Here is a 15,383-nt window from a genome sequence, read left to right as displayed (position 1 = left end):
AAGGTCATATTGTAACATCCTTGTGGGTAGAGTTAAGAAACTGCAAGGGTAAAAAGACCCTGCTAGGACAAGCATGCAGGCCTTTAAACAGTAGCCAGAACATGGGCTACAAATTACAATAGGAAATAGAAAGTGCATGTAAAATTGTCAATGTTACAATAGTCATGGCGGATTTCAATATGCAGGTAAATTGGGGAAGTCAGATTGGTGCTGGATTCCAAGAGAGGAAATTTGTAGAATGCCTACAAGACAGCTTTTTAAGAGTAGCTTGTGGTTAAGCCCATTAGGGGAATGGAAATTTTGGATTGGGTGCTACATAATGACCCAGATTTGATTAGGTAGCTTAAGGTAAAGGAACCCTTAGCAGGCGGTGACATATGATAGAATTCACCCTGCAGTTTGAGAACGAGAAGCTAAAATGAGATATCAGTAACACAGGGGAGGAAAGAGACATACAGAGGCATGATAGAGCAGCTGGTTTGAAGGGGAAACTAGCAGGGATGATGGCAGAACAGCACTGGCTGGAGTTTCTGGGGGCATTTCGGAAGATGTAGCCGAGATATATCCCAAAGATGAAGTACTCCAAAGGGAAGATGAGGTAACCATGGCTGACAAGTCAAAAACAACATAAAAGCGAAAGAGAGCGCATATAATATAGCAACAATTAGTGGGAAAGTAGAGGATTGGGAAGCTTTTAAAAGGCAACTAAAAATTTCATAAGGAGAAAAGATGAAATATGAAGGCAAGCTATTCAATAATATCAAATAAGATATAATGCACTTTTTTTAGATCAGATACATAAAGAGTAAAAGAGAGGCAAGAGTGGATATTGCACCACTAGAAAACGATGCTGTAGTAATAAGGGCAAAGAAATGGCGGACAAACTTGATAAATACTTTGTGTCAGTCTTTACTGTGAAAAACACGAACAGAATATAAGAATTGTGAGTGCAGTTGCTTTTACTAAAGAGAAGGTGCTTGGGAAACTGAAAATTCTGAAGATAGCTAAGTCACCTGGACCAGATGGACTACACCCTAGGGTTCTAAAAGAGATAGCTGACGAGATAGTGACAAGATTATATAGGCAGTAGTAGTGATTTTTCAAGCATCACTTGATTCCGAATGGTTCAGGTGGTTTGGAAAATTGCACTCCACTCTTTAAGAAGGAAATATTTAAAAATTAAGGGGCAAAGGAAAGAAATAATAGGCCAGTTAGCTTAACTTAATTGGCTAGAAAGATGTTGGAGTCCGTTAAGGATGAGGTTTTGTGGTACTTGGAAGCACGTGACAAGCTAGTCAACATGGGGAAAGCTTGCCTGACAAATCTGTTGTAATTCTTTGAGGAAATAACAGGCAGGATAGACAATGGCGAGCCAGTGGATGTTGTGTATTTGGATTTTCAGAAACCCTTTGACAAGGTGCCACACATGTGGCTGCTTAACAAGTTAAGAGCCCACGGTGTTACAGGAGGTTAAGAGAAGAAATAAAAGAGATCTTTTCTGATTGGCAGCCGGCGGGTAGCGGTGTTCTGCAGGGGTTGGAGTTGTGACTGCTCCCTTTCACCTGTACGTCAATAATTTGGATGAAGGAATTGCTGGCTTTGTGGCTAGGTTTGCCGACAATACGAAGTGGAGGGGCAGCTAGTGTTGAAGAAACAAGGCTTCTGGAAAAGGGCTTACACAGACAGGGCAAAGAAAGAGATGGAATATAGCATAGGGAAGTGCATACACTTTGGTCAAAGGAATAGAGGCATGGACTATTTTTTAAGTGGGGGAGAAAATTTAAAAAATCAGAGGAGCAAATTAACTTGAGAGTCCTTGTTCAAGATTCCGGATAGTTTAACTTGCAGATTGAATCAGTGGTAAGGCAGGCAAACACAATGTTCCCATTTATATTGAAATTGAAAGGACTAGAATACAATAGCAAGGATGTAATGCTAAGGCTTTATAAGGCATTGGTCAGACCGCACCTGGAGTCTTGTATTGGGCCCCTTATCTAAAAAAAAGATGTGCTGGCATTGGAAAGGGTCCTGAGGAGGTTCACGAGAGTATTGTTTTGTGTTGAGGATGTGCAGGGAGGGGAGCCCACAAGTGCCACCATGCCTCCAGCACCAACAGCATGCCTACAAACCACCGAGCCTAGCTGGTACGTCTTTGGAGCTTGGGAGGACATTGGAGCACCCAGAGGAAACTTACATAGCCAAGGGGAGAATGTACAAACTTCTTATAGACAGCGACAGAAATTGAACCTGCATCGTACAGCTAGTGCTATAAAGCGATACATTAACCACTACATGTCACATCATCCACTAACCTCATGAGGGACCAACATAATCCTGGAGACAAGATTCAGGTATCCTAGGCTTACTAACACTCATTTTATAAGTTTTGACATTTTAGGGTTCATATCTTGAATCTATTTTTCACTGTAATGAACAGTTGCCAGCACTGCCCATGGGAATATACATTACTGAAACACCCAAGTCATTTCACCCAGCCTTTTCTATTCACAAGTTTTCAATTTATTAAACATTTTCCATCTTTCTTACAATTAGGGATTGGCTATTTATGTAGAGAAAAGGGAAACAGTCAGGAATGTATATTTTAAATTGGTTCAAAAAGGATCAACAATCAGACCTAAATTATGCTTTGGCAATCCCACATAATCGTGGAATAAACAGCTGCCCTTTGCTGGTGTGACCACATAAGTGATTCTAGTCACATTCTATTGCGTTTACTCTCAACTGGTCTCAGAAGTGGAAGAGCGGCCAACAGAGCTGAGTTGTTGCTTGCGGAGGGACAGGGGATCCAGTGGTCTCACCAGCGATGCCCAGGCCATCGGGATGTCTGAAGGGATAGTGACAGCCTGACAGAACTTACTCAAAGTAATCAGTAACAGAGATAACCTCAGTGACGACATTCACAGCCAGAGACAGAGAAATAAAAGTAAAGCAAAGAAAATTAAACTCAAAATCTCTGTTTCCAGGAAACAGCTTTCTCTTTTGGTTTGCACGTTTGCAGAAACGCCGCGGCGTCAGTGCACACTCCAGACAGACAGGCCACGAACGGATGGGAGCCTCTGATCTGATGGCAGCATTTAGCCCACCCAGGAGAAGTCAAAGTCAAATTTCTGTCAAAGTACGTATGCAAAATGTTATCATATACTAACCTGAGATTCATCTTCTGGCAGACATTCCCAGTAGAACAGAGAAATAAAACAGAATCAATGAAAAATGACAGACAGATAGATATTGGGAACATGAATTATTGAACTGAGTCCAAAAGGTTCTTGAATTAACTCAGAGTTGAGGCGAGTGAAGTAAACACACCCAAAGACAAGTCAGTTACACACATCCATAATAAGTACTAAATAGCACTTATCTGCCTCCATTTATTTAAATGCTTATTGGGTGACATAATCAGGTGGTAGGAAGCTGGTAGAAAACAAGCTGAATCTATCCACACAGGAGATGCTGAATCAGATTCCCAATAATGACTCGACTGATTGGAATTCAGTTCCCTTGATGTGCTCAAGCCCAAATATGCCATCACACAACTGCATCAAATGTATGCATTCCCAACCCACACTTGCCTTTCATTGAAACTATTTGTCAAACTTCTGACACGTCCGTACTCGAATTCTTGCATGAGCTGCTGACTGGCACCCACCCATCGTACATCTCAACTCCTCAAAAACAATGACACACCTCAACTCACCGTACCTCACCCACCCACCTCAGCCCGCTGGCTGTTCAAAACGCACCCCTTTGCCTCTATTTTGATGATCTTATCTACTCAGATATTTCCAAGTTTGCTGCTCTTTACAAACGCAAGAGATTCTGCAGATGCAGGAAATTTCAGCAACAGACACAAAATGATGCAGGAACTCAGCAGGTCAGGCAGTCAACATTTTGGGTAATAGGTAAAACGAGCCTCTATCCAACAGTGAACTGGACACTTCGGAATCAGATTCATGCTTATTATCAATGTTGTAAAATCTGTTGTTCTGTGATAGCAGTACAGTGCAGAAATTTTTAAAACTACTATACGCCACCACAAATTACTACAACCATCAGGCCCCTGAGCCAATGTGGATAACTTCATTCACCTCCTCTCAGAACAGATTCCACAACCTACACACTCACTTCCAAGGACTTTTACTGTACAGTATTAATTTTTTATCTGTATAATTTGCCTTCATTTGCACACTGGTTGTTTGTCAGTCTTGTTTATGTACAGTTCTATTTATTTATTTTCCTGTAAATGCCTGCAAGAAAATGAATCTCAAGGTGCCATGTGATAACATTTACATACTTTGGAATAAATAAATAACGTGAAAGAGGAATAGTGAGGTAGTACTTCATGGGTTCACAGATCATTCTGAAATCTGGCAGCAGAGGGGAAGAGGCAGTTCCTCAATCATTGAGAGTGTTGGTGTTTGCTGTTCTGCATCAACTAAGCCACTGATTGAAACCGTCCAAACCTGATTCTAAAACGACAGCAGCAAAAAGGATATTTAACATTTGTTCATTTGTTTGTTTGTTATGTGCTGTATGACATGGGCAAACATAGTTTTTCCATAATCATGACTGTTCTTGGCAAATTTTTCTACAGAAGTGGTTTGCCATTGTCTTCTTCTGGGCAGTGTCTTTACAAGACGGGTGACTGCAGCCATTATCAATACTCTTCAGAGATTGTCCGCCTGGCGTTAGTGGTTGCATAACCAGGACTTGTGATATGCACTGGCTGCTCGTACTAATCACCACCTGCTCCCATGGCTTCACTTGACCCTGATCGGGGGTGGGAGGGTCAAAGCAGGTGCTACACCTCGCCCGAGGATAGCGGAGAGAAGGAGAACCTTACTCTTCCTTCAGTAAAGACGCATCTCCATCCTGCCCCCCAACATATTTAACATTACTCGGACCAAAGTGACGACTCTATTCCTCCATGGAGGCTGCCTGACCTGCTGAGTCCTCCTGCATTTTGCATGTGTTACTCAGAATTTCCAGCATCTACAGAAATCGAGTTTGTTCAGTCCAGCGGCACCGGCATCTGGGGACAAGTCTTGTGATCAAGCAGTAGCACAAGTTCAAATCCCTTCCTCCCCACCAACAACAGATCAAGACAACAAATACAAATGATTCAGGAGATGTGGCTGAAAAGACCCACTTAAGGTGTCCACTTTAATCTGCTGAAGGAGCTCACCTATTGACTGTGTAACATTTGCAGGTAGAACAGAACAGAACACAGGCCCTTCAGCCCACAATGTTGTGCCAACCTATATGAACTTTTTCCAAGATCAACCTAACCCCTCCCTCCTACACAGCCCATAACCCACCATTTTCCTTTCATCCATGTTCTTGGGAGAGTCAAAGTGGTGGTTGCTCCTGATCAGACAAATAAACACAGACTGAGTGCACGAGAATGGTGCAAAAAAACAAAAATAACATCCAAATACTGGCTGTTCTGTGGGTGAAAATGCCTTGTTAATGAGCGAGGTCAGAGGAGAACGGCCAGACTGGTTCAGGCTGACAGGAAGGTGGCAGTGACTCAAATAACCACACATCACAACAGTGGAGTGCAGAAGAACATCTCTGAACATACATTGAATCTTGAATCGGAAGGGTTGAAGCAACAGATGACTATGAACGTATACTCAGTGGCCACTTGATTAGTACATCTTGTATCTAATAAAGTGGCCACTGAGTGTATAATCATCAGATTCTTCTCCTCCAATTCCTCACATTCTGTCTTGAACTTACAAAGCCAAAGTTTTTTTTTAAAAACGAGAAAACTCTCCCCGAATGGACCTACACAATGAATATCAAGAAACTAAAAGATCTTGGAGAAGGGATTGCTTCACAGTGAGTCCCAGCTAACAATTTCACAAGTAATCCATTCATAGTTCCTGCTGCACCTTTATGTGCAACTCTTAAGATGATCAATAATGAAAAGGCATAGAGAGGAAAGAGTCCTCAGATTGCTGAAAGATGCTGCTGTGTTGGAGGTTATTTGGTAATGCGGTAACACATACAAAATGCTGAAGGAACTCAGCAGGTCAGACCACATCCCTGGAAAGGAATAAACAGCTGACGTTTCGGGCCAAGACCCTTTATCAGGTCCATATAACCATACAACAGTTACAGCACGGAAACAGGCCATCTTGGCCTTCTAGTCCATGCCAAACGCTTACTCTCACCTAGTCCCACCGACCATAACCCTCCATTCCTTTCCTGTCCATATATCTATCCAATTTTACTTTAAATTGAACCTGCCTCTATCACTTCTACTGGAAGCTAGTTCCACACAGCTACCACTCTCTGAGTAAAGAAGTTCCCCCTCGTGTTATCCCTAAACTTTTACCCCCTAACTCTCAACTCATGTCCTCTTGTTTGAATCTCCCCTACTCTCAATGGAAAAAGCCTATCCATGTCAACTCTATCTATCCCCCTCATAATTCTAAATATCTCTATCAAGCCCCCCCTCAACCTTCTAGGCTCCAAAGAATAAAGACCTGAAACGATGAGTGCTTACTCCCCTCTCTGGATGTTGCCCAAGTTCCTCCAACATTTTGTGTTTGTTGCACAATATTTCTAGCATCTGCAGATCTCTTGCATTATTATTTGTATAACTAAAATATAATTAAAGTACATAAATATTTCCACACAGTATTGGAGGAGAAAATAAAGGGCATCTTGGCACAATCGATTGATGATACTATGCTGAGCATCTGTACAGGTCTAGTTAGGGCTACTCTTACAATGACAAAAAAAAATTCAAAGTAAGTGCATTATCAAAGTCCATACTTGTCATCTGAGGCACTTTTTTGCGGGCATTCCCAATAGAACAAAGAAATGCAGTAGAATCAATTAAAAAGTACACACAATGACTGGCAAACAACCATTGTGCAAAAGATGACAAAATCTGCGAATACAATAAATAAATAATGTTGAGAGCATGAGTTGAAACTGAGTCCATAGGTTGTGGAATCAGTTTCAAAGTTGGGGTGAGTGAAGTTATCCCTGCTGGTTCAGGAGCCTGATGACTGAAGGGTAATAACTGTTTCTGGTCCTGGTGGCGTGGGACCTAAGGCTTCTGCACCTCCGGACACAATATCCTGTGTGACAATATGATAAACTTACACTAATAAATTCATATTAAAATCCTACCAGATCAATGCAAGGACACAACCATTCCTATTAAAAACAGGGAAACCTGCCATCCTTGCATATTTTTGCCTGGGACACAACTTCAGACCTGTCAACATAGCTTAGCTGTCAATGGAAATCGAAACGAGGAAGACACATTGGAAATAAAAACAGGAAATGCGAGAAACACTCAACAGGTCATGCAAGAAGGGTGTCAGAACTGTAAAGTTAACTCAGTTTCTTGTCCCACTGAAGATGCCTGACCATTCCTGTGTCTGTTTGCGATTCCTAACAGACCCCTGATGTGCACCAGTAAATAACATTCACAGCAAATGGGTCGATAAATGCCAGACTTCCACAGTGATGTGCTTAGCAGAGAAAAAAAACTTCAAATGAAATGAGAAAAACATATTGGAATCCAGAGATAAATGAGGGAAGTTTTCATACAAGCCACAAGTCTGTGAGTATAAGGGGAAAAGGCACGTCACTGCATGACATTCATTGGAAATGGCATTTGAAATGAGCCATGCTGAAGAGTGCCTGATCAATAGTACTCTGCAGGTTCTCATAGCCGAGAAGCCCTGATTAGGCAGCAGAGGCAGATTTAGCCCACTCCATCACAGGCAAAGCCCTTCCTACCACTGAGCACATTCACATGGAGAGTTGCCACAAAAAAAGCAGCATCCATCATCAAGTTCACCCACCATCCAGGCCATGCTCTCTTCTTACTGCGACCATAGGCCCCACACCACCAGGTTCAGGAACAGTTATTATCCTACGATGATCAGGCTCCTGAAGTGGCACGGATAACTTCACTCATCATAACTCTGAACTCATGCATATTGTAGTTTCTTACGCTGCAGTGGATCTGGAGTAACAATCATTTTGCTCTCCTTTATGCTTGTGAACTTAAGTGTAACCATCAACAATCTTGAACTAATTCCGTTAACGTCAGACTTGCTTTCAAAGAATCGACAACTCATTCTCACAGAATTATTTATATTTTTTTACTTGAAAATTTTGTCTCATTTTGCACATTAGTTGCATGCCAGTCTTCATTTATGTACATTTTTTTTATAAATTCCATTATGCATCATTACTTTCCTGAAACTCCCTGCAAGGAAATTAATCACGGTAGTATATGGTGAAATATCCATACCTTGATAATAAATTTACTTTGAACTTTGAAGTAGCTTTCTACCTCTCACACCACCCACCCAGCAAGGAACCTTCTACCCTATCCATGGGTGGTCCACTGTTTTTTCCCCACAAACATACAAAAGTTTACGCCTACAAGCCCTTGCGGAGCCACCGTTCTCAGAACTTTCCCACGGTGCCCATAAGAGACTGTACGCTCTTTCCCCCAAGTACACTTAGGCACAGACATAACCCTGGAACAGGGGCAAATATGCAGCTCAGGCAGAGCTGTCAACTCCCCATCGCCTGGACCTGTGAATGGCCAGGCCTAGGATCAAGGCTACCAGAAAATCCCCTGACTAGGGGACCGTAGGATCAGAAGTGCAGGGCTGAAGTGCAACCAGAACTTGAGGAGCAGCCCCTTCAGACACTCTAACAGGGGCTGCAACCTCTCACACTCCATATCATTGCTCCTCACACCTTGTGGCACACTGGGAGGCAACTGTCGCTTCTTTAGCATTCTGACTTTTTTTTTGAGAGTCCAAATTGCTAGCTTGACGCTCAACCCAGCTCGGACGGAAAGCGTGCAAGGAGCAGGCTGGGTTCGAACCCGGGACCACTCACCTTGAAGCCCAGTGCGGATGGCACTGCACAACTGACCAGCAATACACTCTATAAATACAAGATCTATTGTCTCCTCCCAGCCACAGAAAGAACAGTGAACCAGTTCAGAAATCTGTTTCATGGCAGTTCCCACAATGGTCTCATCACTGAAACTTCTGAATGGTCAAAGGCCTTGATAGAGTGGATCTGGACAGGATGTTTCCTATGGTGGGAGTCTAAGACCAGAACACACACAGGGGTGTCCTTTTCAACTGGAGATGAGGAGGAATTTCTTTAGCCAGAGAGTGGCGAATCTGTAGATTTCCTTGCCATAAGCACCTGCAGAAGCCAAGTCTTTATTTTTAAGGCACAAGTTGATATACTCTTGATTGGTCAGGGCAAGAAGGGATATGGGGAGAAGGCAGGAGATTGGGGCCGAGAGAAAAATTGGATCAGCCATGATAAAATGACAGAATAGACTCAATGGGCCACTGCTCTTGTCCTGCTCTTATGTCTCATGGTCTTATCAGGTAAAGTCAAGTGCAGCAAATTGTCCGCAATGCCAAGGAACAAGAATCCCTACAAAATGTTGCAAATGGGACACATCTTCCTGCATTCAATTCTAACCAATGCATCAGAGGCAAGGGGAAATGGTTCAGTACATACAACAGAAATAAAACCATGCTGCCCCCTCAATCACCAGGCAGACGTCAACCACATCTCAGTCAGCAGCACAACTAAAGATCATAGTTATTTGTCCTACTCAACGAACAGACCAGATTAACACACCAACACCATTGGAGGCTCCAAGAGTATCCTTTCCTGTTGTCTCACATAGGTGAGCCAAGGACATCATTTCAAATTCAAGCAGACAACTTATCTCCACGTTCCCAGCCAGAGAATATCAGAGGCGCTACTTGGTCACTACCACATCACTGCTCGTACAAAACTGGTATTACTAAAACTTACTAATAAAACATTTCTTTGGCTGTCAAATTCCTTGAGTCCTCAAGGTTTGAAAAGGTCTTTATACACAGAATCGTCTTTAAAAACATCTCGCAGCCAAAGTTCCACTCTTACTGATGTGCTTTTGATCCTATCACTTGCTTACCTAATAACCTGTGGTTATGAAAACTTGACCATAAACACATAGATTTTGGGACAAAGTTTCTATTATCACACTGCCTCACAGCCTACGATCTGAGACCTCGTGGAGGATGCCCTTAAGGTCAACTTGCAGGTTGAGTCGGTAGTAAGGAAGGAAAATGCAATGTTAGTGTTCATTTCAAGAGGACCAGAGTACACAAGCAAGGATGTAATGCTGAGGCGTTATAAGGCATTGGTCAGACTACGTTTGGAGTATTGTGAGCAGTTCTGCGCCTCTTATCTAACAACAGATGTTCTTGCATTGGAGAGAATCCAGAGAAGGTTCATAAGAATGATCTCAGAAATGAAAAAGTTTAACATATGAGGAGTTGTAAGGGGTGTGGGGGGGGGGGGGGGGGAAATCTCATTGAAACCTACTAAATATTGAAAGGCCGAAATAGAGTGGATCTGGAGAGGATGTTTCCTATAGCGGGAGAGTCTAGGCCCAGAGGGCACAGCCTCACAGGATGCAAGGACGTCCCTTTAGAATCAGAATCAGGTTTATTATCACCGGCATGTGACGTGAAATTTGTTAACTTTTTAGAACAGAGATGAGGAGAAAATTCTTCAGCCAGAGGGGGGTGAATCTGGGAATTCATTGCTATGAATTTATTCCACGTCCCATTCCCATTCTGATATGTCTATCCATGGCCTCCTCTATTGTCAAAATGAATCCAAACTCAGGTTGGAGGAACAACACCTTATATACTGGCTGGGTAGCCTCCAACCTGATGGCATGAACATTGACTTCTCTAACTTCTGTTAATGCCCCTCCTCCCATTCTTACCCCATCCCTGACGTATTTAATTGTTTGTTTTTTTTCTCTCTCTTTGCCCATCACTCTGCCTGTTCTCCATCTCCCTCTAGTGCTCCCCCCCTTCTTTCTCCTTAGGCCTCTCGTCCCATGATCCTTTCCCTTCTCCAGCTCTGTATCACTTTCGCCGATCACCTTTCCAGCTCTTAGCTTCATCCCACCCCCTCCAGAGTACTCCTATCATTTCACATTTCCCCCTCCCCCTCTGCTTTCAAATCTTTTACTATCTTTCCTTTGGGTCTCAGCCCGAAACGTCGATAGCGCTTCTCCCTATAGATGCTGCCTAGCCTGCTGTGTTCTACCAGCACTTTGTGTGTGTTGTTGTTTGAATTTCCAGCATCTGCAGATTTCCTCGTGTTTGATCTTTAATTTCATTGCTATGGATGGCTTTGGAGGCTAAGTAATTAAATATATTTAAAATGGAGGTTGAAAGACTTATGATTAGTAATGGCATCAAAGATTATGGGGAGAAATTCCTCCTCATCTCCATTCTAAAAAGACACGCCTCTATTCTGAGGCTGCGTCCTCTGATCTCAGACTCTTCCACCGTAGGAAACATCCTCTCCACAAACACTCTATCAAGGCCTTTCACCATTCGATAGGTTTCAAAGAGATCACCGCTCATTCCTCTAAATTCCAGAGCATACAGGCCCAGAGCCATCAAACGCTCTTCATATGACAAGCCAATCAACCCTGGAATCATTTTCGTGAACCTCCTTTGAGCCCTCTCCAGTTTGAGCACATCCTTTCTAAGACAAGGGGCCCAAAACTGCCCACAATATACCAGGTGAGGCCTCACCAGTGCTTTATAAAGTCTGAGCATTACATCCTTGCTTCTACATTCTAGTCCTCTTGAAATGTATGCTAACATTGCATTTGCCTTCCTCACCATAGACTCAACCTACTAAATAATCTTTAGAGAATCCCCATAAGGACTCCTAAATCCCTTTGTGCCACGGATTTTTGTATTTAAGGAAGTAGCCCCTCTACTTCCTTAAAACAACCTGCCCCTCCACCCATCTTCATATCATCTGCAAACTTAGCAACTAAGTCACCAATTCCATCATCCAAATTATTTACATATAACATAAAAGGAATCGGTCCCAATACAGACCTTTGAGAAACACCAGTAGTCACTGGCAGCCAACCAGACAAGGCTCCCTTTATTCCCACCCTTTGCCTCCTGCCAATTGGCCTCTGCTTTATCTCGCACTGGGTTGAGTCTGCACCCTTGCCCTCTGACCGCGGGGCTTTCCTAAGTGCATTCTGGTTTACTCCCAACCCCCCCCCCCCCCCCCCCGCCAAGGGTAGGTTAACTGGCCACTGTAGTGTGTTGGTGAGGGGTAATATCTGTGGGAGTTGCGGGGATACTGGGGGTGACAGAGTGGGATCAATGTCAATGGGTGTTTGATGGCTGGAACAGACTCAGTCACTCAAGAGTGCCTGCTTCTGCACTGACTCTAAATTCTAAAACATTGCAGGTTGATAAACGATCGTGTCTTCTCTTAACAACAAGCTCAAACATTAAGTTTCAGGAAAAACATCTCATTCTCAGTCTAGGCACATGGCCGCCTCACCCATATTAATTTTACCTCCCACTCCCATTACAATATGTCGGTCTATGGCCTCCTCTACTGCCATAATGAGGACATTCTCAGGTTTAAGGAGCAACACCTCATATCTGTCTGACAGCACAAGTATTGATTTCCAACTTCCCAACCCCCTCACCTTTTTCTTTTTCCACTCCCCTTTATGGGTCCCCACCTACCTCGTCTTCTCCTCACCTGGCCATCATCTCCCTCTGGTACCTCTTCTCCTATCTTTTACCCCATGGTCCACTCTGCTCTCCTATCGGATTCCTCCTTCAATCCTTTACCTTTTCCACCTACCACCTCCTGGCTTCTCACTTCATCGCCCCTCCCATTCAACTGGTGTCACCTGTCACCTGACAGCGCGTAGTCCTTCTCCTCTCACCAACTTCTAATTCTGGCTCTTTCCCCCTTCCTCTCCAGTCCCGATCGACTGTTTATTCCTCTCCACAGATGCTGCTCGACCTCCTCCAGCATTCTGAGCGTGTTGTTCTGGATTTCCAGCATCTGCAGACACTCTTGGGTCTAAAAGAACACTTCCTAATATCATACCTGTATGGCCTCACTAACTTCTAAAGATCATAAACCCTTGTCAATAACTGCTGGCCACAAAAAAACAGCTTCTCAGATCCAAGTTTAATAAAATCCTTTGTAGCTGTTTCACACACCTTGATCAGATATTCTTTTAACTTCCTCAAGGAAATGTATTTCAGGTTTGCACATCCTGTAATTAACCACCTCCAATCATTGTACCACATCACTAAACCTAAAATATAGCAGGCATTAACGTTTCAAGATGCTGACTTCCATGTAACAGGGAACAACATGGGAATTATAATTGAAAATCCCAAGCCATCCGTGACCCTGAGTTTCACAATCAGGTCCAACACTTACTTTCCATCTGCTATGAGTGAGTATTCTTTTGCTTTGCAGTGTGTGAGGGAGACACAAAGCCAACATTCCAGACTGGTGTCCTTTCATCAAAACCCCTTCTGATGGAATGGTTACCAGACCAGCAACTTCCCTCCCTCCACAGATGCTGACCAACTTGCTGTGCATCTCTGGCAGCTCCCTTACCCAGACATTGCCACCGATTTACTAAATCTGTTCCCTGAAACATAAACTGTTTCTCTTTCCACACTCAGTATTTCAGGAGCAGCTTCTTCCCCTCTACCATCAGATTTCTGAAAATGGACACTCAATCCATGTACACTACCTCACTGTTCTACTCGTGTTTTGTACTAATTTATATTTATTTCTGATTGCAATTTAAAGTTTTTTTTATTTATTGCAATCTATTGCTGCAAAACAACAAAGTTCATAACATATTAAGTGATATTAAACCAGATTCTGAGAAACTGACCAACTTGCTGAGTATTTCTGCCATGTCCCTTCCCCATACTACATTACCATTGATTGACCAAACCTGTCCTCTGAAACATAAACGGCTCCTCTTTCCGCAGTTACTGTCCGAACTGCTGAGCATTTCTAACCCTTTCTGTTTTACCTCCGTCTCTGTGAACAGTTTGGAACTGGGAGGCGGGGGGTGGGTATAAACAATTCCCAAAGTTAGGGTCCTCAATGTTAATGCGTAGCGATAAGCAACTTACTTTCTCCTTCCACTTTTTCGGGACCCCGGCTCCAGATTATCTGCCGGGTCTCCAGCTTCACCTGAAGGGTTCTCCTCTCCGGCCTCTGCGACTTCTTGGAGAAGTACAGAGTGATGACGGTGCCCACTTCCAAACTCCTGCACAGCTCCGCGATTTGGGTTTCGCTCTGGACCCCGTGGTCGAGTTGTGGCATCCCATGGTGGAATAGCCCTCCTGCAACAGCCATGTCCCCTTCCTTATAAATGAGTGTGTGAAGAAGAGAAAAAAAAGATTCCGCGTCCGCGTGTGCGCGTCCCCGCACGCCTTTAATGCACGGGGAGGATTTGCACGGTGAAAGCCCCCGAGGGTCTGGAAGGAAGAGTGACAAGCCTTCCCCTCAATGAGTTTTCGGGGTCAATTCTATTGTTCGGCGGACAGGGGCGAGGAACCTCCACAAAGACGAGCCGCTGCATGCGCCGCTTTCCAACCCCCTGCTCCTTCACGGCTTCCTTCTTCTTCCCAGTCCCCGTAAATACTGATCACAAAAAAAACTGCACCACTCTCAATTAAAAAATGCGACGGTCCGGAAGTTATGGTAGCGTCTTGCCGACATCACATTCAGTGTGCCTTCTAACCAAACCGGCTGAAAATCTCTGATTTCTTTCCCCCCCACCACCACCACCACCTTTTTGCCGTTCTGCATCCAATATATTTAGCAAAAACTGCTTCCTTTCTGAAGGTTTCGTCTTCCCGGTGCGCAGCTTTTGTTGCATGCACTCCGCATTTTACTCAAAAGGCCGGACTCACACTCCATACGGCCCCAGGATACACAAATGCGAGACTTTTACACCCTTCCCCCTCCCCTCGCCTCCACCTCCGAACAATGACTGCCGCACTTCGGGGCTCGCCGTCTCCCAGCCTCGCATCACCACGGCGAGCACATCTCCGTCCTCCCCCTCGACATCACCTTCCGCACGCAGGCATGTCCAAAGTCGAAGTAGCCGCGGCGGAGAGCAGATCCGCTGCAGCATACCGCACGCCGCATATTTACAACTTTTTTTTTCACGCTGGAAGCATTAAGCTCGACGTACGCCTGTAAACAAAGGCACCCTGTTACTTGGGATACATTACAAATCGGATCCAAGCACTGGAAATACAAGAGCCGACTGTTTGATATTGCGCAGCTCATTCAATCTTGAACATTTAGTTGGCCGAGAGAAGTGCGAACGTCCAGGATGCAATAAGAGAAATTAAAATAACGCGTGGAAAGGTTCTGATGAAAGGTCGGAGACCTGAAATATTAAATATGTGTCTCCCTCCGGCAATGCTACCTGACCTTATGAGTATTTCCAGTCCCTT

At 43.9% G+C, this 15,383-nt stretch overlaps 1 protein-coding gene across 2 annotated transcripts in view; it reads right to left on the bottom strand.

Moving 5' to 3' along the window:
* plcg1 (phospholipase C, gamma 1) overlaps positions 1-15,093 on the bottom strand; it is a 193,499-nt gene extending 178,406 nt beyond the window's left edge. Inside the window, exon 1 of one of the 2 annotated variants that reach the window (XM_059980817.1) lies at positions 14,046-15,093. In XM_059980817.1, the coding sequence (XP_059836800.1) occupies positions 14,046-14,271 (226 nt within the window). In that variant the 5' untranslated portion in view covers positions 14,272-15,093. The remainder of the gene's footprint in view (positions 1-14,045) is intronic. The other variant, XM_059980816.1, reaches the window with a different exon arrangement.
* Positions 15,094-15,383: the final 290 nt, after the last annotated feature.

Source organism: Hypanus sabinus, chromosome 9, assembly GCF_030144855.1.
Source record: "Hypanus sabinus isolate sHypSab1 chromosome 9, sHypSab1.hap1, whole genome shotgun sequence".
Taxonomy (NCBI): domain Eukaryota; kingdom Metazoa; phylum Chordata; class Chondrichthyes; order Myliobatiformes; family Dasyatidae; genus Hypanus; species Hypanus sabinus.
The sequence above is the reverse complement of the archived record's forward strand: the minus strand, read 5'-3'. Positions and strand labels throughout refer to the sequence as shown.